Source organism: Meriones unguiculatus, chromosome 11 (genome assembly GCF_030254825.1).
Source record: "Meriones unguiculatus strain TT.TT164.6M chromosome 11, Bangor_MerUng_6.1, whole genome shotgun sequence".
Lineage (NCBI taxonomy): Eukaryota > Metazoa > Chordata > Mammalia > Rodentia > Muridae > Meriones > Meriones unguiculatus.
Window position 1 is genome coordinate 113,084,651 of NC_083359.1, and position 24,703 is coordinate 113,109,353.

Consider the following 24,703-nt stretch of genomic DNA (forward strand, 5'->3'; position numbering starts at 1 on the left):
AGGGATGGTGTTTTGCCCAAGTGAAGAGTTTGTAAGGCCAGCAATGTCCTGCTAGCCTTACTCATACTCTGTTCTCTGAAATCCCCAAAGGCCTAAGGCTAATCTTGACTTTGTCTGGTGCAGGCACAAAAAAGGTTTTCCTGCCTCAGATCTCAACAGAAGGAGAATACCCAGCTTCCCTTCCAACTGTGAAGACTCTGGACTCAAACATGGGTAGCAAACCTGCCTCCAGACAGGAAGCCTTCTCCAGAAGGCTCAAGTCTGATGATGGTTATAAGCTCCAGTAGTTTTTTCCTAGCAGGAATGTTGTCAGATTCATAAGGCATTTTCTCCTTTGACATCTGCCATCAGAACTGGAGAAAGTCTTTGTTTTTCACTGTGATGGGAGGCTCTATAAATACTTCCTGGGTAGTAGGGAAGCCCATTTTGAAGGATATAGCCAGAGCCTCCAATTAGTGCTGTTCCTGAGACTTAGATGCTAAGAATATTGAGAGTTCTTGAAGCAAAGGATTTTCCTCAGGTATTAATTAGTATTAAATATTCACTATCGCATTGGTGGTGATTCTGAATGCAGTTTGAGCAGTATGCACATATTGGTGATTATTTCCTGTTTGTGTGTTACATCTTTTTTTTTTCTTACTATGTTATTGCATATAACTAGCACTGATGTTTTAAGTTGGAATTTTAGAAAGGTGGATTTCCTGTGGAGGGCATAATAGTAAGACTTTAATCAAAATTCTTATCCAAGACTAGGGATGAGGTTCAGTAATTTCACCTCTTTCTTTTTCTTTGTTTCTTTATTTGTCTTTTGTCCTTCCTTCCTTCCTTCCTTCCTTTCTTTCTTTCTTTCTTTCTTTCTTTCTTTCTTTCTTTCTTTCTTTCTTTCTTCTTCTCTTCACAGGAGGAGTTTAAGAAGGAAAGGGGAGAAGGTCTAATCCAAATACTGTGTGGGAAGGAAGAAGCTGAGGTTGATGCTGGTGCTAGTGTCTGCTCCTTGCTTCTAGCCCAGTCTGAGGTTAGGCCTGAGTGTTTGCTGATGGTCTTGGCCAATAGCACAGGTAAGGGCCACTTTGGGGGCATGGGATTAAGTAGGGCTGAAATTAAATGGGGTTCATGTTAGAAGATTCTGGTTGGAGCTCCTATACCTCAGCTTCAGAAACCACAGGTGTTGGAAGAAAAGTCTGGCTGAAAAGGACCTCTTTGGATAAAAGAGCTTCTAGGACAACATGCAAGGATAGATCAAGATGAGTTGGACTAGTTTCTAGATTTAGCAACCCCTGTTTCTAATTCTAGAACTTTCCAGCAAACTCCAGCTTATGGAAAAGCGCCAGTCTGACTTGAGAAAGGTATGTTCACAAGATGAAGCATCTCAGGGGGAGCACTGGGTCAGGAGAGGAGATGTTGACCTCTTCGGGCATTCCCTCCTTCTTTCCCTCCTCTGACAGTCTTCTCAAAGAATTGCACAAGGGATATGGAGTGGTCTGGGCTTCCCACTAGAACTCCTTTTCCACAAGTGACATGCTGCCATTTTTTTGTCTTTTCCTTAAGCTGGGGATCCAAAGTGTCAATAAACAAGATATTGGGAACCACCAGAGCTATTCCCGAAAGACTCTGATTGCATTGGTCACCTCGGGAGTCCTGCTGGCCATCTTGGGCACCACTGGCTATTTCCTGATGAACCGTCGCAGCTGGAGCCCCACAGGAGAAAGGCTGGTCAGTTCTGGGGTGCAGGAAAAGTCTAATGAGAAAGATAATGAATTTTTGGGGAGGCTCATGGATGTCATGAAAGGGAGAGGAAGAAATACCATAAAAGGTATTTCTGTTGTTTTTGATATAGGGATATACATGCATGAAGATACTGTATCTACAAAAGAGTAGGAACAAGATGCAGCAAATGGGGAGAAGGGTAAACTGGGGCAAGCCCACCTGCTGGTCATTGTCACAGCTGATGATTTATGCCATCTATACATTTTGTCTTGGATAATTCAGCTGGATAAAAGAGAATAGGCTGTAAAATTGCACATGCTTATTTGTAAACATATTGAATGCCCCGTGGGTGCCATTTTCCTCACAAGCGTGGGTCATATGGAAGGAAAATCTTCTCTTGAAGTTTCTGTATAGAGGGAGGGGCAAAGCTGAAGTTTGACTCTTGCCAATGGATGGTATCTACTGGGAAGGCTCTTCTGCCCCTGAGATTGGTTTCTTATGGGGTTGGTTACTGAATCATATTAACATTGTGTGGTGCCTCTCCTCTATCCTTTCTCCTCTAGGAGCTGGAACCTTGATGGCTGTTGGGAAGAAAAGAGCCTGCACATGTAGCTGTACCTGCTTCCCACCCCACTCCTACTTCCTTTGTGTTCTCCTCACATTACCTCACAACCCTACTTACCAGATAATGCTCCTTTATTTCTATACTGTCCAGGGTGAAGACCCTTATTACACGGAGAATGGTGGAGGCCAGGGCTATAGCTCAGGACCTGGGGACTTCCCTGAAACTCAGGGAAAGGCCAATGTGACCCGAGGGGCTCAGGAGAACGGGACCGGCCAGGCCACTTCCAGAAATGGCCATTCAACAAGACAACATGTGGTGGCTGACACAGAACTGTGACTTGGCTGGGTGGGCAAAACTGGGTGGTATCCAGAAAAGTGAGATCTCTGCCTCTGATCTCATGCTGCCTTCAGCTCATGTCCTACTTTCTCCCACTACACACACTTTAAAGACTGTTCCTGGGACTGTTCACCTTTGCAGAGGCAGATAAACTGCCCTTTGCACATTCAGCAACTATATCCAAACTCTGACCTTTGGGTCAAGTAGTGGTGGGAAAAAGCCAAAGGCTAGAGGAGCTGCCAAGAAGGTTGGTGGCTATGTAGCACTTGCCTTGGACCCTTTTCTCCTCCTCTCTTGCCTCTTCACAGGAACTCTTGGGAAGACTAGTTTTTCTCAGATACAACTTCCTCCTAGGAAAGAGTAAATGTTTCTTCTTTCTGTTTTCTTTCCCTACTTTAGGGAAGCCAAGGTAATCACTGACATGTGCTCCCTTGTAAGGATACAGCCAGAACACTGCTACTTTAAAATACATTCCTTATACCTCTTTTAGTCACTAATTTCTCTCTTGCTTAACTGTTCCTCTGTCCACAGAGGCCAGAACAACTTTGTCTGGAACCTGGTATTGAGCTCCATGTTTTAGAGAAACAGCTCAACCTAGTCTCTTGAGGTAACACAGAAATTCTCACTAGTTCAATGTAGACAGGACAGTGGAACTAGGCTTTGAACTGTGCCTCTGTTTTTTGTTTTAATTTGTTGCTGGGGATTGAAACCAGAGCTTCACACATGTTAAGCAAGTGCTCTACCATTGAGCCCAGCCCTCCTCCCTCTTTTTATTTAGAGACAAGGTCTCATGTAGGTGGTCAGACTTTCTTTGAACTATGTAGTCCAGGCAGGCCTTAAATTCAAACTCTTGCTTTAGGCTTCCAAGTAGCTTGGATTACAGGCTTGAGCTACCAGGCCCAGCTGAGCTAAAACCCTCATGTCCTGAGCTTTTCAGAGGAATCCCCTTGCTTTAAGGCCTGTGGCCTTCTCTAAACTCTATGACTTCCCCTCCCTCTGACTCCTGGGGGAGCTGTGGCCTCAGTCCCCTGGCAGACTCTTTTCTGTGTGTCTTTTCTAGCCCCAACCCCTTCACTGCTTTATATCCCTTTGTGGTCAGAGCTTCAGGATGCCTACAAAGACTACAAGCTCCTCTCCTGGGGTTGACCCAGGAGCCTTTCTCTTATTTTTCCAAAGGGGAGAACAGGGATCCTGATTTCAATGATGGTTAGAAACAGAACTTTCCATAGATGAGAGGATTGAGTGGATTTTTCTGAATAAACAGTAATGAGTAAGAATGATGTAATTAAAGTGATGATGAAATCTGTGCTTTGGCTCTATCATGCTGAGCGTGCTAAGTGACAGCGTGATTCCATATCAGGCCTGGGGAAACTGTGTGGCAGTATAAGGGAGGTCAAACAAGGAGGAGATTAGCATAGCAGAGGGACACAGATACCAGCCAAGATGCCCAGAATTTGTGGCTCTGTGAAAAGTTCCCCTCCATGTTGGGAAGCAGAGAGGCTGGAAGCTTTTCATAGTGGAGAGAAGGGCAGGCTGCAATGCAACAGGACTTTCAAGAAAGTGAGGCATATTGAATATTCAGAAATACCTTTCTGGGAAGAGGGGCATGTGAGTGGCTTTTGTATATATATGCAAAATATACAAAACAAAGGAAAAGCTTCATGCCATCTGATCATCCTCTAACCCAGCATAACCAGGAAGGACTATGTGAGGTCTATTCTGGATCTGGCTGCCAAATCCCAGATAACAGCAGCTATATGTAAGCACTTGTTCACACCACATTCCAAGTCATCTGCCTCTATGCTACAGGAAGTGGAGGAGGGGTACTGCTGGACTTTCAGAGGCCTATGGAAGCACCCCTAAAAGTGTCAACAGTGCATAGGGGGTTAGGAGTTAAACAACTGTGGATTCTTCTAGTCTTATCTTGTCAAAGCCAGATACATCTTCAACTCATTTATTTCTAGCTTTTGTCTAACTTCTCTAATGGAGACTTCTCCCTAGGATTAAGGAAGCCAGGGGACAAAGCTAGACCTTACTCAAAATGTGGTGGCTGTTTGGGGAATCAGAGAAAGGCGAGATGGTGATTAAACATAAAAATCTAGTTAGCCTCCATTTAATAGCATGTCTTACAATGATGACCAGTTAAGGGTCTGGCCCTGGTTAGTGGTATCTGGAAAGTAGTATGTATTGGGAATGGAGTCCTTGGAAACATTGGAGGGAGAAAAGAAGCAACTGGGCAATTTTACCCTGCATTTCTGAGGATGTAGGCTTTAGAAAAAAAAAGATGTATATGTGCTGGGGATAGATGAAGTAGTGGCTGTGATAGCTAGATAGCTTCCTCGAGAGGATTTGCTTCCTAAAACATCACTTCCCTTCTCATGAGGCCTGAAAATCATGATGCAGCAATGGCACCACCTGCTGGCCATGTTGGGTTCCCACTGTTCAGCCTCAGTGCTGGTACTTCTTGTTGGATTTCTCTCTGGCGTTGCCCTACTCTTAACAGTCTAGTCCAATTTATCTCATTCATAGAGCACACACACTAGTATAGAAAGGTAATGATGGAGAAGACTTTAAAGACATATTCAGTACAATACCCTGTGTAAAGTGAATCCACCAAGACTTTAGGAAGGATGTCCTGAATGTGAGGCTTCCTTTCATCTTAGCTTCCTGCTCTTCTGCAGATGCCTCTAGGTTTCTTTAGCTAGGTGCCCCAATGCCAGTCACATGTTTCTGAGTGAGTTTAAAACTACATTTTTTGTATAATTTCACCACTGTGTACTGCGCCAGAACTCAAAAGCCTAGCAGGTCCTAAGCCTAGGACAAAAGTCCCAGAAGGCTATGAGGCTTGGCATTCATTCTGGTTGCACACATGGATTCTTTTGCCAGATTTTCATATAAACAGATATATGACAGTGCCCTTCAAGTCTGGACAAGCATACTATCCTCTCTATTTTAGAAAGATCAATTCTATGTCTTCTTGTCCTTGCATAAGCCCAGGGATAAGCTAACGATTTTGTGCACTAGGATGCTACTCATTTCCTTTTAAACCCACTGAACAGCCCGAGGATTTTGCTATCACAATTTAGCCATTCAACAAGTCTTATTGAGGACACTCTGTGTGGCTGCTCTAAAGACAGGATAAAGCAGACATTCAAATAGCTTATTGCTCTAGAAGAGGAGAAAGGCAGCAAAATATTTAAGCTCAGTAAAAATACACATACATTTTCCAGGTAATATTCAGAACTATGAAAATACATATAAGTTTCCCCTTTAAGGTCCTCTTTAAAGTATGCTCCAAGATCCTTGGTGGAGACTGAAACCTTAGCTAGCACTGAGGCCTGCAGACAACCACTGTGATACTTTAAGAGTTGACCTGATAGCCATGACAGAGACCAAAGAACAGAACCCCATTTGAAGAATTGCCTCTACAAAATTGGCCTGTGGGCATGTCTGTGTGGCATTTTCTCAACTGTTGATCAATGTAGGCAGTCCTGGGTGGGGGTGTAAGAGAGAGAGCTGAATACTAAACTGAGAACAAGCCTGTTAAGAAATATTCTCCCACAACCTCTGCTTCAGTTTTTGCCTCTAGGGTCCTGTCTTGAGCCCTTGTCCTGTCTTCCCTTTGATGTAAGGCAGGTGAACTCTTTTATCTCCAATTGAGTTTTGTCAGTGTTTTCTCACACCAATAGGGATAACACTAGGACAGAAGTGAACTATTCTTTTTGTAATTCTTTATGGAATTTTTGTAGGAGCCTCCATAATTCGGTTAGCCATTTTAGACACCACTGGCAAACAAACTGATGAAATTGTTTTTGCAAAAGTAGTATTCAATAAGCAAAAGAAAAATCTGCCTTGTCTTTCCTGAGCATGGCTTACCAAAGATGAACACAACACAATGTAATTTAGAGATGGCAGCACCAGCAGATGAAGCAATCAGAGCAGCCATTCAGCAGTGATGGATTCTAGGAACAAAACTGTAGGACAGCAGTTATTCTAAGCTCTAACCCATCTGAATGTCATTGACCTTTGTTAATCAATCACTTTCCTCTGAGCCTCGAAGCTCTCCCACAGCAGGATTTCCTGAGTTACACTTGGTTCATGGATGAAAGTAGTTGGACCTGCCTCAGCTACTTTGTGGTCAACCCATGAGGCTCTGGAGTTGCACAACCTACAATTGGATTCATCTCTGATTTTAGCTATGTGACCTTGAGTGTATTACATTTCAAATCCCTTTCACCCTCTGTTTCTTCATTTGTGAAAAAAAAAAGTTTAAAAATAATATATAAAAGATGTCATGTCACAAATGACTGCTCCCGTCTTCATTGGGGTGGGGCAGAATTAATCTTAGAATTAATCTCATTGGTCAAAGAAAACTCTTTAGTAACGTTTGGTTAAAGAGGGCAGACAAAGGACTGGAGAGGTGGCTCAGTGGCTAAGAAAGCTGGTTGTTATAGAGAATGTGGGTTCTGCTCCTAATACCCACATTGTATGGCTTACAACTTGCCTGTAACTCCTAGGAGTTCTGCTGCTCTCTGTATTCTACAGGCATCAGACCTGAGACCATGGTTCTATAAACCATGAGACGTGGTTTATAGAAATTCACATAGGCACACACAAACATATTAAATCTTTAAGAAGAAGAGTAGCCAAGATTTTTCTATGAATTTAGGTTGAAAATAGCCTAGAGTGGAGACTTTGTTTAAAAACTAAATTTCTTTGCATAATAATATACTGTTTGAAGGAAGATATAGGAGGCAGTAGAGGGTGGCTGAGAATCTTGGAGAGATGGAAACATGATTGCAGAATAGCTAGGAAAGAGTAGCTGGGAGCATCCATAAAGGACTTTAGGATGTGTCTACATTGGTAAGTATCCTGTGCTGTGCCTGTTTTAAGTAAAAAATCTTTGTGCAAAGTGGTCCTGTTCTCTGGGTCCTTGGAAATCTTGGGCGAACACACAGTTCTCATATAATTTTGTATGGTGGCTCAGAATTATAAAACAAACAAACTGTGATTTTAGGCAGATAAAAATCAGGTTACAAAAGGATTAGATGAAAGAATGTACAAGAAGCAATTAGCTCAGAACATAGACCTTGATTGATAAGCCCTCAACTAAAGACCTTTATTATTTTAATTTATTATTCATTTCCTCTTATTTTCACTCCTTTAAGCTTCAAGGCTTCATAATCTATTCATAAATTATGTTACTGGTTTATTCTACTAACATCCATTAAATTATCTTCTTACATACTACATATACTTAATAGTACTGAGTATTTAGTATGTACTAAGTACTGTGCTAAGTACTCAACACAACTTATTGCATTGAATTCCCAGTTCAACATTAGGGAATAACAAATGGATTCCCACATTACTCTTCTTGAGGACACTTGAATAAACCTCTCCATTCCAGACTGGACTCCAATAACAGGCAAACAAAAGAAAACAAAACCAAAAACTAAAACAAAACAAAACAAAACCAAAAACACACACACATACACAAAGCAATTCCATCCAGCTTGGTGAACCAAGGAGTTTATTTGGCTTGCTTATAGGTGCATGAGTGAAGAGTTACTCATGGGTAACTCACAAAGGCCTCATCACCAAAAAGCCATCCCATCACAAATACAATTTGTGAATGCTACTTTATTGGAATCCTATATTCTCTAGCACCTCCCAAAACCACATGAAACTGGAGCAAGATTACATGAAGCTGGGTGGGACAGGATTGAGGATCCACTGACCCTCCTCACCCACTTTTTTGGAAAGAATGGTAATAGGTCTGATATTAGGAGGATCACTTGTGAATGATTATAGCTGCTCTGATTTCAAGATGATAATGGCCATGTAATGTCCAAAGGATAAGAATTCCACAGCAACATTTTACAAGTGAGAAAACTTAGGTACAATTAAGTGAAAGGACTTGTCTTAGAGTCTAGGACAGCCAGTGAGGAGGCCAGGACTGGCATCCAGGCTATTGAAAGTCAATATATGCTTTTAAGCTCCATACTGGGCTGGTTTTAAAGGACAAAGCTAGTAGGCTATAACCATTGGTGGAAGCTGCCATAAGAAAGGGCTTTTAAAAAGCAAGCATATAAGGGTGTAACTTGTCTTAGCTACTTTGTGGATTTTTTCTTCCTCCCTTCTCCACCTTTTTTTCTCCATCCTTTCAACCCCCTAACACTAGATAGGAGAGAAGAAAAGATAGAGAGGAAAGGAAAAAGATCCCTTAAATAAAGTCAGGGGTGATATTATTATTATTAGACTACTTCCTGCTGGTTAGGAGCATTGAGCTCCTTGGGGCAAGTTTTATCTTCACCATTAGGATATCTAATTTATTATTTTTGTTGTTTCTTCTTTGTGCACAATTACTTAACAAACTGCAACCAAGAGCAGCCAACAGCAACCAACAACCAACCAACAATCCACACCCTGCCTCTCTGGGCTCTAGCATTTATATCCCCTTTGAAAAGTCCCAACTCCAAACATTACACAATAACAGAAAATATCTGCAGCTGGCAAAATCATGCCCCCACCAAAGCATGAGGAAAATCAGTTAGGTGTTGTACCTTTTATCCCACACCTGGGGATAAAAGGAAAACATATTCTTATAATATTTTTGTGATTTTTAAAGATATCAAAATTCCAAAATTCTCACTACATAAGGGTAGCTGGAATATTATAATATTCTTATAATATTTTTGTGATTTTTAAAGATATCAAAATTCCAAAATTCTCACTACATAAGGGTAGCTGGATTTTCACCGTTCCTATAGTTCCTAATCGTGTAAAAAAAAATGGTTGCATCAGGGTCCTAGCACATCTACCAGAGCTGCCTGTCAGCTGATTTGATTCTTTCATATTGTCTAAGCACACTATAGCAAAGGAAAAACAAGAAAAGGAATTGAAGTTACCAGTAGTTAGAAACTGATACTTTACCCTAATGCAGCACAACAGTAATAAATAAATTAACCACTTGAAAGTGGGGAATGACTTTTCTATAATCAGTTATTAAAGGCTTGTATCACTAATTAGTCTATTAGTTAGAACTTTTCTCTCCCTTCCACATGTTATCAACCTGACAAAGCAGAGAAACCCCAGCCTTCAGGGCAAAAAATAGGAGAAAAAAGATGCAGCCGATACAAACAGCTGGGCTTCTGTATGCTTTAAAAGCACAGCTCTTAGTGCCTGCAGCAAATCCACCTACTACAAGGAAAGGAACATTTATCAAAAACCAAAGAGCTGTTGTCTTTGTTGAAAAGAAAGGGGAAAACTGATTTAATCTTTAAAGAAAAAAACTATTGCAATCACAAGAAGATTTGTGAAGGGCAGTTTCACTTATATATATATATATTTCAGTGCAAAGGTGGTATCAGAAGACTCATCAGCAGGTGGTATCAGAAGACTCTGCCTGATGTTCAAGTGCACTTATCTTACCCAACTGTGGCCAGTAAAGAAAACTACTTTGCTCTTCCTCTCCTGTCTTAGCACTCACCGGTCCATGCTTCCTGCCCCTCATCAAATTCCTTCTATGTGAGAGTGTGGTAATATACACTTCTAAATCTAGTACTTGGGAGGCTGAGGCAGTAGAACTACAAGTTTGAGGCCAAACTGGGTTACATAGAGACATCCTGACAAAACAAACACAAAAAAAAAAAAAAAAAAACCTTTTGTATAGCAAATATGTTTGTGGCTTCAGGCAACAGCCATCAGCATACTTAACGTTACTACATAAGACATATGTCATTGTTGAACAGGTCCAAAAAATTCTGAGCCTCAAATTCCTTTCCTTTGTGAATGGAACAGCAGGAGAGAACAACAGGCTTCCTACTCCTTCAGTGCTTTTAAAGTGCCTAAGCTCCGCTCTATCCTTTGCCTAGCTGCTAAACAGATATCCTATGTGCATGAAAACAATCAGACACAGGGTGGGATGTTGGGGCAAGTATTTCCACAAGCAACAGCTGTTTCATCATCTTGCTCAATTCTCATAACCATGTGCTGGCATATTAACAATCCCATTTTGCAGAAAGGAGAAATGGAGGCTCAGGGGTTAATTTGTCCAGATATCTGCAAGCCAAAAAAAAAAAAAAAAAAAAAAACATTTTGTAAGAGTTTGACATCTGTTTGATGATGTGCAGAATTGTAAATATGGAGTAAATAGACCCCCAGCTTCTAGTAATATTGGAGCCTGAAGGTGTCCAGTGGCATATAAAGATGGTTTGTCAATTATCCCATTAAGTTACAAAAAGGGACAAAGATTTGTGTACAGGGTTAGCCTCAAGGTCAACTACTCATTTCTTCCTATTCCTATTAACTTTTCCAAACCAAACTATATTATACATCAAAAACCCTCCAGAAGTTCTGTGTCTCCTTTGGTTAGCCATGTGACTGTAACATATGTCGCTCAACATTGCTTTCTCCTCTGGAGCTGGAAGGGAGGAGCAGGTGGGGTGGTAGTAGTAGAAAATCCCTAGACTTAGAACCCAACTTCAAATTTCTGTTGCCTGGGTAACTCTCTAGGTAACCTATGACAAGTGGTGTTCCATTGATCCACTTCAGTTTCCTAATATACAAAATGAGAAATATCAGCTGCCAAGTGAAATGTTACTGTGAGGATCAAGTGAAGTGATATAACATAACTAATAATATATAACATAACAGTAATATATAGATGGAGAGGATTTTAAAATTGTAAAGAACCATCATATTCATTTATAAGTGGATGTTAGACATATAATATAGGACAATCATACTAAAATCTGTACATCCAAGGAAGCTAAACAAGAAGGAGGACCCTGGGTAAGATGCTCAGTCTTCATTCAGAAAGGCAAATGAGACATCGAAGAGGGAGAAAACAGGGAACCAGACAGGAGCCTATCATAGAGGGCCTCTGATACCCAGCAGGGTATCAAAACATCTGCTAGGATGCATAGCCAAACTTTGGGCAGAATGGAGGAAATCTTTTGAAAGAAGGGGGGAATAGAAAGAACTTGAGGGAACAGGAGCTCCACAAGGGGAGCAACAGAACCAAAAAAATCCGGGCTCAGGGGTCTTTTCTGAGACTGATACTCCAAACAAGGACCATGCATGGAGATAACTTAGAACCCCTGCACAGAGGTAGCCCAAGGCAGCTCAGTATCCAAGAGGGTTCCCCAATAATAGGACCAGGGATCATCTCTGACATGAACTCATAGGCTGGCTCTTTGATCACCTCCACCTGAGGGAGGAGCAGCCTTACCAGTCCACAGAGAAAGACAAAGAAGCCAGTCCTGATGAGACCTGATAGACTATGGTCAGATGGAAGAGGAGGAGGACCTCCCCTATTATTGAACTGGGGGAGGGGCACAGGAGAAGAAGAAGGAGGGAGGGTGGGATTGAGAGGGGAGGGGGGAAGGGGCTACAGCTGGGATACAAAGTGAATAAACTGTAACTAATAAAAAAATGAAAAAAAAAACCATCACATATATCTAAGAGCAATACTGGATGTCATCATCCCCATTTTTCAGTTAAGGAAATTGAAGACTCAGAAATATTGGAAATCATTTGAAAATAGTGAGCCGTTTCAGTTTTAAAATCTAGCCTTCTGTCTTTTAGCCAGGTGTGATGTCAAATACTTGTATTCCTAGCATTCAGGATACTGAGGCAGAAAGATTATGAGCTTGAGGTTTGCTTGGACCAGGTGTGGTGGTACATGCCTGTAATTCTAGCTCTCAGGAAGGCAGAAGCAAGCATATCTCTTTGAGTTCGAGGCCAGCCTTGTCTACAAAGTGAGTCCAGGGCTACACAGATAAATCCTGTCTCAAAAAAAAAAAAAAAAAAAAAAAAAGTAAGAAAGAAAGAAAGAAAGAAATTAATAATAATAATAAAAAAAACAACCAAAATTAATCAGAATAAAACAAGCCTGGTCTTACCATATTTCAGAGTACTGCTATATTTGTCCCAAGGTCTCTTATATGTGTGTGTGGGGGGGTGTTATATTCTACCTTTCATTTACCTAATAGGGATGTGCATGTTTCTACCTACATCAGGCCTTATGCTAAGCCTGGAGAACATTGGTGCAGAGGTCTCACCATAGCAGAGAAAGCAGATGTCACAGAAGTAAATGGCAGTATTGAGGGGCTAATGTCATAAAAAGAATAGATTCAGAACAGAGATGCGAGAGAAGGTAAAGGGGATAGCTGAAGTTGAGTAGGATGTAGCAGGGTGAGTGTTCATTGCTGAGTGGGAAGGGGACTGCTGTCATGCAATTAAATTAAAAGAAAGTTCCAAGAGGGGAGGCTGCAGGTACAATTAAGGACAGATCTTTGTGGCCTTGTGAACCAGATGAAGAGGTTTGACTCTGTCTTAGTTAGGGTTTCTATTGCTGCGAAGAGACACCATGATCAGGGCAACGCTTATAAAGGAAAACATTTCATTGGGGCTGGCTTACAGTTCAGAGGGTTGGTCCATTATCATCATGATCAGACACATGGCATCATGCAGGCAGGCACGGTGCTGGAGAGGGAACTGAGAGTTCTACATCTTGATCTGTAGGCAGCAGGGAAAAAGACTTTGAGTCACTAGGCCTGGTTTTGAGCTTCTGAAACTTCAAAGCCCAACCCCAGTGACACAATTCCTCTAACAAAGTCACACCTACTTCAACAAGACCACCACACCTCCTAACAGTTGGGGGTCCATTTTCTTTCAAACCACTACCGGATCTCACATGGCTTTAAGTAGAGAAGTGATTGATACTTTTGGAGACTCTTCAAGTGGGAATGTTTTCTTTCATAGAAAACCATTGACTGGATAGATTGCACAAAAGGTGCCTATTTTTCATAGTTGTAGAGGCTGAGGAGCCCAAGATCAAGATGTTTGAAAATTTGTTTCTGACGATGGTCAGCCTCTGATTTTGCAGTTGTTTATCTTGCCTTCTTGGTTTTTTTTATTTTATTTTATTTTTCAAGTGGCAGGGAGCAGTAAAAATGAGCAAGTTCCCAGGTGTACCCTTTTATGTCTTCTTAGATATGTAATCTAGGCTGGTCAGGGACTCATGATGTTCCTAGTGCAGACTCTGAAGTACTGAGACTGCATTTGTGTGCAGCCTGCAACCTGCAAATGTCCCTTCTTTGAAGACATTAATTCCATTCACAAGAGTTTCACTTCTATGACCTAACTACACCCCAAAGTTTCTACCTGCAAATACTATCACATTGGATCTCTAGATTTACAAATAATTTTTTAAGAGGACACACATACAGGCCATAGCAGATGTGGGCCTTGATCTGAGCCCGGTAAGGCTAGAAGCAGGAAGTGCAGGTGGAGTAGAGACAAATATGGAAATTCAGAAAAGAAATAATGGTCCTGAGCTGGGAATGGAGAGGAAGGGGACCTCTGAGATTTGATTTAGGAAGTAGAGTATGGATATGATGTGTTATAGAGGCAATTGCCTTTCCTAGAAGCAATCCCCTCCTTCTTTTCCCTCCTCCCTCTCCTCCTCCTCTTCCTCCTTCACGATTTTAGAAACAGGCTTTCTCTGTGTAGCCTCGGCTGTCCTGCACTCACTCTGTAAACCAGGCTGGCCTCAAACTCATAGAGATCTGCCTGCCTCAGCCTCCCCAAGTGCTGGGATTATAGGTGTGCACCATTGCACTTAATGGAGGCAGTCTTCTTAAGACTTGGGAAGCAAACTAAATTCACAAAGTTCAAAACTGAGGAGTTTCAAGAAGCTCCTGAAATTTACAAGTCACAAGGTCCCTCCATAAGATTATATAAGCAGTAACAATTGCTGAGGAGAGATGTCTGTAAGTAGGGCAAGAAGTTCCACAGTTATAGACTTCATGAGTTTTCACTCATGGTGAGGGCAGGCTTTTCAGTGATGTAGCTACCTTTAGTCATCCATGTTCCTATAAGCCACCTCAACAAATTCACAGGCTCACTAAGCTAAACTTGAGTGGAATACTTTCTTTGGCAGTCATAGGTTGGTTTTTACATATCTCCCAGAAAAAGTCACAGAAAATAGTGATTGAATTGTAGGAAGTGAAAAATCTCTGGTGACATTCTAGTGTCTTTAATTACATGTGCTGCTTAGTGTTCCTTATTGAACTCATGGACATTAGCGGTAGAATAACTGCTGCTTGGCAGGTGCATTCTGCATGAACTTGCATTCTAGCTTCATCTAGCAACCACTGAATTGGGGCTTCTTTGTCCAGAAGAATAAGAAATGAAAAGATCTCACCAGCCATGTTTTCCAGCCATGGAGGTATACCTGGACGAATATATATTGGTGTTGAAGCAAAGAAGAAGGGTACAGTTTCCTCTAGTTATCACCGTGGGCTTCTTATTCCCCTGCATTCCTTCATTTTTTAATATTAATAAAGTGTTGTAAAATAAATTCACCATGTAAATTACTTTAGTTGCAGAAGCAAAATACTGATCTTAAAAATGTTTACTATAAACTACAGAAACAGCAACAGGTGCATGTATATCTAAGCCGTTAAAAAGAAGAGAGAATGTGATGCTGGAAAATCATAAAGGAGGAAGAGGTTCTTGTGTTGGCCTTTAAGGAAAGGAGATGTGGGGTGTGTGTGTGTGGAGATGTGGGGTGTGTGTGTGTGTGTGTTCAGGAGTGGAGATCTGGTGTCTTCCTCTAGTCCCTTCCACCTTATTTTTTCAAGATAAAATATTTCACTAAATCTTGAGCTCAAGTTTCTAATAGGATGTACAACCAGCCTCCTTCCCAATTAGCCTGTCTTTGCTCTGATTCCACTCCCCATAGCTGGGATTATTAAAAAAAAAAAAAAGTTATTTTTTATAGGCAGAAACATGGGCTCAAAGACTGGTGAAGATGTCCCAGAAAGACAACAAGGTAGCAGATTCAGGAACTGCCAACTGGCTTACCTGCCAAAGGCAAGTCTGCAGAGGTCTAAACTTGGTGGTCATGGCACTCTGAGAAGTTTAAAGTACCTTGAAATACCACGCAAATTTCTGATTCTGTGTGGGTGTGTATTTTTTCTGGGGTCCACAGTTCTTCTTCAGTTCTCTAAAGGGTCTAAGTCAGAGAACTGTCAAGAAAACTCCTGAGCAAGAATTTACAGGTAGACCGGAAGCATAATCTGGGAATCTCACCACACAGGCCCTCAGATGCCTAAGCCCGATCCACTTATTCTATCTACCCTTTACCTTTTAAGAGGTGTCGCGAGAGAGAAACTCTGGAAGAAAAGGTCAGAGGAACCAGGACTAGTGAAGAACTGGTCATCTCTGATTTAGCCCTCGGCTTAGGGCAGGCCTGCTGGCCAGGACCCTGTTGGTCAGGTCCTCTGCTGCAGTTCGCACAGATGGGCGGCGGCGACCGCGTTCCCAGCAGGCGCAGCGCCGGACTTGGCCTCAGGGTGGCGCGGCGCGGGCGCGGAGCGTGGGAAGAGCGGGCGGAGCTCTCGAAACCGAGTCTGCAGCGTTGCGCCTCCGCGAGTCGCCGCGCCTCGGGGCCGCGGTTACTGTGCAGCGCCGGAAGCAGGCGGCCGCTCAGGTAGGAGCTACGGCACGGGATGAGCCAAGGCGGCCGCGCGGGACCCCTGCTTGCTCGGCCCGGCCGCGCCTACCCTCCGCTGCCGCCTCGCAGCAGGAGGGCGCGGACAGTGGCCTGGACGGCGCAGGCCTGAGGGGCCGCAGTCCGGGGCGCACAAACCTGAACTGCGCCCCACGACTCGACTTCCCAGTAGGCGGCGAACACGGTGCTGCTGCGCAGGGGTGCGGCGACTTGGAGAGGCTTCGGGGGAGGGAAGCGGAGACAGGTGGTTGAGGGGGTGAGGGACGGCGCTGCACGTTCGAGACGGGGCAGCTTGCACCTTCTAGCTCTACAGAGGCTCCGAAGTGTGTGGGGAAAGGCCGGGGTGTAGCTTTGGATACGCAGGTGCAGCCAGAGGATATGCCGCCGGGCAGCTTCTGTGCGGTTCCCTCAACGCCATTAATAAGGCGGGTGTGGTAGTGGCAATGGGAGACGTGGATAGAGCCTCTGGAATGGCCAGCAGCGGCCCCCTTGCCCGCTCATCCACCAGCCCAGCCCCAGACGCCTGCGCCGCAGAGGGGGGAGGGGAGGAAGAAGCAAGCCCTCCAGGGTAGCTACTTTGGCAACCTAGGCTGCTGCAAAGATGGGGCACCTAGAGTCGGTATTGTGAACAGCTCTGGTGGTGCAGTTCCTAGATGGTCAGCTTTCATATGGGGAAAATGGGACTACGGGGAAAAGGGTGAATTTACTCAGGACCCTTCCTGGTTTTGTGGTCAGAGATGGGATTTGGCATTTGCCAAATATGCCCTTTTCTTTTCTTCACTTTTAACATAATTTGTTTTTAGAGAGAGCAGATGACAGAGCAGAGGACAGCTGGCCCAGCCAAACCTGTTGCTGCTGCAGTACTTGTTATGTCAGGAGAGAAGGGTTTCTGGACCTTCCTGCTCCCTTGCCCAGGCTCCTGGATGCCCTCCTGCCAGGCTGTACAGAGTCTGCCTTTAGCCAAAGTGGTGTTGGTGCTGTGGCCTCCGCCTGCCACCCAGCACGGAAAGAGGAGCCAGGCAAGTCTCTCTGCCCTCTGGGGTGGAAGGAGCAGGTATAGACAGGGCTGAGGCAGCAAGGGCCTGGCTTTCTTTGGCACTGGTGGCAAGAGGATTGTATGCCAGCCCCTTGGGCTGGTTTCCACTCCTGGCTTGTCTCTAGCATTGGATAACTGCATTGGTGCTATTGGTGCCACCATGTTACGTAACACTTATATAATCTCCCATGGTGATAGCTCTGTCTCTGTTCTGAGGTCACACTGATAGGGTGTCCATGTTCATGTAGGAGAAAGAATCTATGAAGGATTTTGGATAGACCTGTTCTCCCAGCTCATCCACAGACTTTTGATGATCTTGGAACAGGAGGGGTTTGGCTGAATAGATTACCCAGTGCACCCCAGCAGTCCAGTACTAAGAAAGGTGCTGGCTGGGTAGTCTTCTCCAGTTTGCCCTTTTATTTCACCTTGCTGGTAGATTGTTTGGTAGAGTGGATGCCATTCTTGAGCTTTGAGTCCAGCTTTGGTTTTTGAGGCCCCTGGCATGGCAGGTGAGTGTGGTGGGATGACCCTAAGATGTGGAACACATGATATGATTGAAGGTAAGGATTAGCTCTGACCTTGAGGTTTTAAGCAACAGACTAGAACGATAATGCTGGCATTATACGACATTTGGAGCAGACCTAGGGGACAAGAGGTGGTCAGGGAAGAGGATCAGACAGCAAAGATAAACATGGTGTTCTTTTACTGTACTCTCCACTGGGCTGTCCCTGGTTACCAGGGCAACAGAAGCAGTGGTGAAAATCATGCTTTTCGTTCAGTGGAAAAATCTGGCTCCTCCTCCTCCTCTTTCAGTTGCCTGCCAACCTTGCCCATTTGGGGGGGGGGTGCCCCTAGGGATCAAAGACTCCAGCATACCCTCGAAATGCCCTTCATGATCCATTTCTTATAATCTCCCCCTCTCCTGCATCCCCTAAAGCTCTATAGTTGGCACTTGTGTGGGAGTTGGAATACATGGAGGGGGCAGGGCATGGACGTCATCACAGAGCAGGGCGAGCCAAGCGTGGGCAGAGATGTGATTCAGCAATGACAGGAACAAGGAGAGGGTCAGGAACTGATCAACTCTTTGAGCCAAGAAGTTGTTTTCAGAATGGTAGACAGGTAGAAGGGGGCAAGTGAGATGGTAGAGGATCTGCAAAGTGTGCTGCACTGAGCTCAGGGCTGTGGGAAGTAGTGACATGCCTCATGATGAAAACCATTCATTCAGCAGTTATTGTGAACACTCTTATATTACGTTGGAAGCCAGAGAAGTAGCAGTGAGTCTTGACCTTGAAGAGATTGTGTGCTTAGGAGGAAGATGAGTATATGGAGTAAAATTCTGCATCTACATCATTATAAGCATGTCATGGGGTAGGGGAAGTGGTACAGGCAGATGACAGGCAAGATACCAGACTGTGGGAGTTAGTGAGAAACCTGTGGAAATGGAAGGGAGAGGCAGTTCAGACAGCCATTTTGGTTTGGGGGCAGGAAATGAGTAAGGAAGGTGCTAAAATTTTGAGCCATAATGTTTGGTAGAAACAGGAAAGTTAGTATTTAAACTTGTTTAAGGAAGACACATTTGATTTGTTTTTAGCCATCTTTGGGGTGAAGTTAGGATATCAGTATTGAAACATTTATGGTCAGATATATAGAGTTTGAGATGGAAGTCAGTTCTGGGGAAAGATTCTAGGAAAAGCTTGCAGGTACATGTGTATGCCTTGTTTTTGTTTATTATCCTAAGACCCCTTTATACTTCTGGGATAGTTTCTGTCATATTTATTTAAAATGCAGATTCTTGTTTATACTTTCTTCTTTTTAGTAGCCATGTCTGAATACATGAAAACTCCAGACATGCAGATGTACTTCCTCACCAAATTGCCTTCTTGGTCTCTGCTGTTCACTTAGAGCAGGAGTCATAACCCCTTTAGGGATAGATAGAACAGCCCTTTAACTGGGGATGCCTAAGACCTTTGTAAAACACAGGCATTTACATTATGTTTCATAACAGTAGCAGAATTATAGTTATGAAGTTGCAATGAAGTATGCATTGGTTTGGGCTTACCACAACATGAGGAACTATATTAAAGGATCACAGCATTAATTAAGAAGGTTGAGAACCATTGACTCAACCATTGACTCAGAGGCTCAAGAAGTGCTGTAGGTCCTTGCTTCCACCAGCATGCTGTTGACATGCTTCTTTTTTATCACTTACAGAAAAGAAGTACAAGTCAGGACCTTTGCTGGCTGTCCCATCTTGGATGTACCACTCTCCTTTCCAGGTCTAAGGAATCTAGTTTTTCCATCTCTGAAGCCCTCAGAAATGATGTCTATAGCCATTTCTACCTTTGCTCGAATTTCTGATTCAGGCTAGACTTTTTAGAATAAGCAATCTGGAATTTTTTTTTTTTTTTACTTTATGAAACAAGTAGTAGAAGTGGAGGCCTGGATCTCATAGTAGGAATACATAGGTACATGGTGGCTTCTGTTCCTCTCTGAAACATAAAATGCTAAAAGAGCAGATCCCAGTGAACAAAACCATGGCCTATAGAACAGGTACCTATTTTTGGACTTTTTTGAATCTTAGAAATGCCTGTTGCTTATATATTACCACAGTGACATGGTTAAGAAGGTACAACAACCATGTGACCTGTAAGCTTGAAATATTTACCATCTCACTCTTTAAGACATTAAAGACAAAAATTTGCTAGCAGGCTTTGGTGGCACACATCTTGAGTCCCAGCACTTGGGAGGCAGAGGCAGGTGGAGCTCTGTGATTTCAAGGTCAGCCTGGTCTTCCAGGACAGCCAAGGCTACATGAAGAAGCCCTATCTCAAAAAAAAGGGGGGAAGGGGAGAGATTTGCAGCCAACCTTGCTGTAGGCTACCTTGAGAACACATGGGTCCCCACTAAGAAGTCTTGCTGGGACTAGTTTAGGCCTCAAAGATCTTGAAGATTGTATATAAGATAAATGCAGTGACCTCATGAGTAAAAGTAGATGGCCAGAATTATTCTGTACTGTGAAACTCCTTTCTTTCCAAGCTCCTTTCTCTGGAGCCTGGAAGGTATTCCACCCTGTCTTGGGCCTGGAGACTATAGAGTTCCTGAGCAGAGCTGAGTTGTGGCCATGGTTTGACAAGTTGTTGTGCCTGCTTCTCAGGTTTTTGCAGAGAAGCTAGAATGACCCAAACCCAATCATGGGGCAGAAGAAGGGAGAGAAACGGGTTCTTCAGTACCCTGCAGAATATTTTCTGGTAGTTTTGCTTTGCCTTTTGTCCCCAAGTGTGCAAGTCTAGAGTATATGCTAGCTGCCTATGTGTCTTGTCTGATCATAGTGCCCACCCACACTTTCAGAACAAGACCTAGGTTTGGGATTGTGGGACAGGCTGTCTGGGATTGGAATCAACCCCTAGGCTGATTCTTGCATTTCAACTTCCTGGAGCCCTTTTGTTTCTTGATTTCTCCCTTGTTGACCTGGTCCTCAGCCTGGAGTCTTGGTAAAACTCCTGGCTGGGAATAGGACTGTTTTAAGATTTGCTGCTGTGACCTAGCAGCAGCACCACAGCTGGAGATGTTTGGTTTAGTACTAATGTAGAAATTGAAAGATGTTAGTGGCAAGAGGAAACCATATGCTCTGAATAGTGGGAATAGAAGGGATTAGCAGATTTATTCCCATCACTGTTGGGAGAAAGGAGTGACAGTAGGAGGAGGGAACAAAGGATCCAGAATAACAAAGAAGAATAATAAAGACAAACACTCTCAGAGCTGCTTTTCACTGGTAGTGGTGAGACTGGCTCCAGGAACTTCCTCTTCATCTCCCAAAAAGGCCTCATCAAACATCTTTTCTACCTTTCATTTGTACAGTTAGCATTAATCCCATACTATAGAGGTTTAAGTAATGTCGAGACAAATGCACTGACTTGAGTCATTCATTTTATCAGCTGGATATTCATTAAGGATCTATGTTGGCCAGTGTGTGAAGTTAAGGAGACAAGAAAGTAAAACACTGGAAGGTTCATGGACAATTGAGCCAATTTTGATACACTTGTGATAGATCATGTGTTTGAGAGGATGTTTGCATCTGTCATATGTGTTTCTGTCACCTTTGTACTGGATTCAGAATTTGGCACACAGTAGGCATCGATATAATTAATTGGCTGGCCCATCCTTTTTTGGTGTTTTGGAAATGTGCAGAAAGTAGCTGAATAGGTAGATGGAAGCGGAACTCAGACCAGCAAGAGTGACATGTTTGGGAGAAGATTTATATTCTAGAACACAGTGGTGATGATGGCATTTAAGCAAAAGGATAGAGAAGGGGTAAGGCTACATGGGCATGAGAAAATCCAGTGTCAGTGGAGCTATGAGAATGCTGGGTTGTGATGACTCCAAGAGGTGGGTCAGAGGCTTAGAACCATCAGTTACTGCAGAGGTCTAGAGTAAGAAGGCAAAGCTAGAATGGCAGGGAAAGGGACTGCACAAGAAAGTACAAGCTAGTGTGAGGTATCAGTAGACCAGGATGAAAAACAGGCTGGCAGGGATGGAGAAAAGACCGAGCTCTGTTGTACAGGTCTCCATTGAAAACTGCCAACACATGTCCCAAAATACCATTCAGTGATTTTCCTGTGGTGGGGCAAATGCATAGGTTTTATGGGTGCTCCCTGTAAGTTTTTATAGCACTTATTTCACTATATACAAATGTAGTCATAAATCTTTATGTTTCTGTTGCTCAATGTTTTCACAAGTAGTCAGAATATGGCCTTTCTCATTTAAATCTCCATTTGTGTATCTCTTTCCCTCTTTCCTGAAGTTTCAGCAAATCTTAAACATGGTAGCATTTTTGTACAAACTCTATTATGTATCTCCGCATGATAGACTATTTTAAGAATGTAACCCTGTTAGTGTTATCACACCTTGAATAAGCAAAGATATCCATAAATATGACCTGTTTTATAAAAGCGCTTTAAATTTCCCTGATAGTTCCATTAAAACACAAATAAAATCCTGTTGTTTTAAGTCATGCTATAAACAGAATTCATGTTTCATTTAGTTAATAACTTGTAAATCTCACTAATAAAGAATCTGCTTTGTAGTTTTGCTTTTTAGCTTTACTTAGTTTCCTAAGTAAAGTTGGTTTCTCCCCAATCAATTACCGGAACAGCTTTCCTGAGCTTTGTTCAAACACTGTTACTCTTACTGTGTTTATGGTTTCTTGATTATTGTTTCCTTCAGTAACCCTTTCTCCCTCCCTCTTTCCCGTTAATTCCCTTCCCTCTCTCTCTCTCTCTCTCTCTTTCTTTCCTTTTTTCTTTTGAGAGAGAATCTTGCTTTGTAGCCCTGGGTCATTTAGAACCCACTACTTAGGCTAGATTGGCTCCTAAGTGCTGAAATCATAGGCATGTGATACCAGGCCCAGCCAGTAACTATTCTTGAGGGCTTTCTCTCTGCCAAGCATTGTACTTGACCTTGGGCAGATGCCTGGGAGATGATCAGGACTTGACTGTCATGAATACTACATTCTAAACAGTGAGAACCAATATCAGCTTTTCTTGTGTACTATATGATTATGACTGTCACTTCTGTGCTGCAGATTGGTTGATGAGGGGTGTCCAGAAGAAGCCAGGCCTGGTTTCTGTGCCTTGCCTCTTTTTCATGGCCCTGTATATTGCCTTTTGTAATGGCACTGCGTTGTTGTTGTGTTTAACACTCTGGCCTGAGTGTATGTAGTGCTGAGAATTAAAGTGGTGAGCTTACTTAACTAATGGGTGGCAGAGAGGCTAAATGAAAACATTTAAAAGCCCTTTTCAATTGGTAAAAGTCTTGGCAAGTGCCTATTGTGCTGATAGATTAGAGCAACTTGGATATTTCCATGACTTTACTGGCTGTGGGTTGGCTTGGCTCTTGCCTGTTCTACCAGCTGGTGAGGTGACAGGTCCATGTTCTCAGTGTGCTGCTTTTTGCTGAAGCTGACCATTGTTAGGCATCTATGCTGCTGCAGGAACAGAAGCTGCTGGTATAATTTAGGCTTATTGTGCTTTTAAATAATTTCTCTAATTTTTAAAAATGATCTGTGATTCTTAATTATTATTAGTTTTTTTGCAATTTCAGTTCAATTTCAGCTATATTGTAGGATTAGAGTATATGTACAGTTTTTCAAAATATTTTTTAGTAAAACTATATTCCCAGATGTAAAGACCAATAAAGTTTTAACATTCATATGTTCTCTGTCATATACTTTGGATAATACATAATTGAGCATGATGCATGTCTCTAGTCACTGAGGGGTATGTAGTTTAGAACTTGATTTTTTTTAATTAATATTTTGATATGTGGACATATCAGTTAAATGTTTGAATATCTTCTTGATACTCAAAAGTTATATATACAGCATTTCTGTATTAATAATACATAGTAAAACACAACATTGAAGGGGGCTGGAGAGATGGCTCAGCAGTTAAGAGCACTGACTTTCTTTCGTCATCTGTTTGCTATTCGCAGTCCTTTCCTAGACAGCCCCTGTCTGCGGGGTATGCTTCCCTTTCATATGTTCAGGATATTGCCCAGCTCCCCTATCCGCTCATACTAGTTTTTCTTCTCTTGAAATATTTTCTTATAACATTTCCACAAAACATTTCCACTGACTACTATTTTGTCATTGAAAAAGCCCTAGCTTCTGCATTTTAGACTTCTTTACTCTCATGTTTTCATGTCCACCTTGGATCCCACCACTCTCGATTAATGTGCTCCTGACACTTTCCCCAGAGCACTCAAGCTTTGACCTCATTGGGTAGCTCTCCAGCAGTATTTGATGTAGCTGGTCCTGTCATTTTCCTGTAGGCTATTTTTGTCTTGTTTTTAGCGTGTCTGCTTCTAGTCTTATTGCCTTCACTGGCCACTCACTTTCAGTTTTCCATCCCTGGGATACTTCTCTTCATCTTTTCCATCACCACTATAAGTCTTTTCCATATCAAGTCTTTAAATACCTTACTTATAAATAATATATCTAAAGATATTCACTTCAGAGTAGCCACAGAAGAGAAATAGCAACAACCATGCATTGATTGTTTCTGAAATGTTGCTTGATGAGTTATTTTATTGCTTTCTCTATTATTTTGTTTATATTATAAATTTTCTCTCGTGAGAAGTGAAAGTCTGTGTGATGGTGCTTCCCAATTTTTGTCTGTAATTCAGGCTTTCTCCTGAGTTGTAGACCCATATATGGGTCTGCCAATTTATCATCTCAGTATTGATATTATTATATATTTACCATTGAACATGTCCCAAACTGAACTGACATTTCTGCTCAGTTTTCCCATCACCAATACGAGTGCTATTCTTTTAGGTGTTTATTAGAATACTAGATGTTATATTTCATTTTTCTCATTCTTGTGGTCCTTTAACCCACCCATGTGCAAATCCTGATTCCATCTGTAAAGTACCTCCCAAATCTGACCTGCCAGAACTGCTTTCCCTGGCCAGGTTGCTTCTTTGTCCCTCATAGGCTAGAGTCCTCACAGCAGTCAGAATCTTCCTATGAAACAGA

General features: G+C 42.6%; 1 protein-coding gene and 2 long non-coding RNA genes across 6 annotated transcripts in view; 2 read left to right on the plus strand and 1 right to left on the minus strand.

Moving 5' to 3' along the window:
- The window catches only part of Cd34 (CD34 molecule), a 24,541-nt gene extending 20,627 nt beyond the window's left edge, over positions 1–3,914 (plus strand). Inside the window, exons 5-8 of one of the 4 annotated variants that reach the window (XM_060364971.1) lie at positions 902–1,058; positions 1,294–1,346; positions 1,549–1,709; positions 2,271–2,565. In XM_060364971.1, coding sequence (XP_060220954.1) covers positions 902–1,058; positions 1,294–1,346; positions 1,549–1,709; positions 2,271–2,319 — 420 coding nt within the window. In that variant the 3' untranslated portion in view covers positions 2,320–2,565. Of the gene's footprint in view, positions 1–901; positions 1,059–1,293; positions 1,347–1,548; positions 1,714–2,270 lie in introns of all 4 variants that reach the window. The other 3 variants (XM_060364970.1, XM_060364972.1, XM_060364973.1) reach the window with 3 other exon arrangements.
- LOC132646438 (uncharacterized) overlaps positions 1–16,649 on the minus strand; it is a 25,550-nt gene extending 8,901 nt beyond the window's left edge. Inside the window, exons 1-2 of the long non-coding RNA XR_009584733.1 lie at positions 15,767–16,649; positions 13,035–13,132 (exon numbers count right to left, since the gene is read on the minus strand). This is a non-coding gene — a long non-coding RNA (uncharacterized LOC132646438). The remainder of the gene's footprint in view (positions 1–13,034; positions 13,133–15,766) is intronic.
- Positions 16,013–24,703, plus strand: part of LOC110563676 (uncharacterized) — a 53,782-nt gene continuing 45,091 nt past the window's right edge. The window contains exon 1 of the long non-coding RNA XR_009584723.1: positions 16,013–16,112. This is a non-coding gene — a long non-coding RNA (uncharacterized LOC110563676). The remainder of the gene's footprint in view (positions 16,113–24,703) is intronic.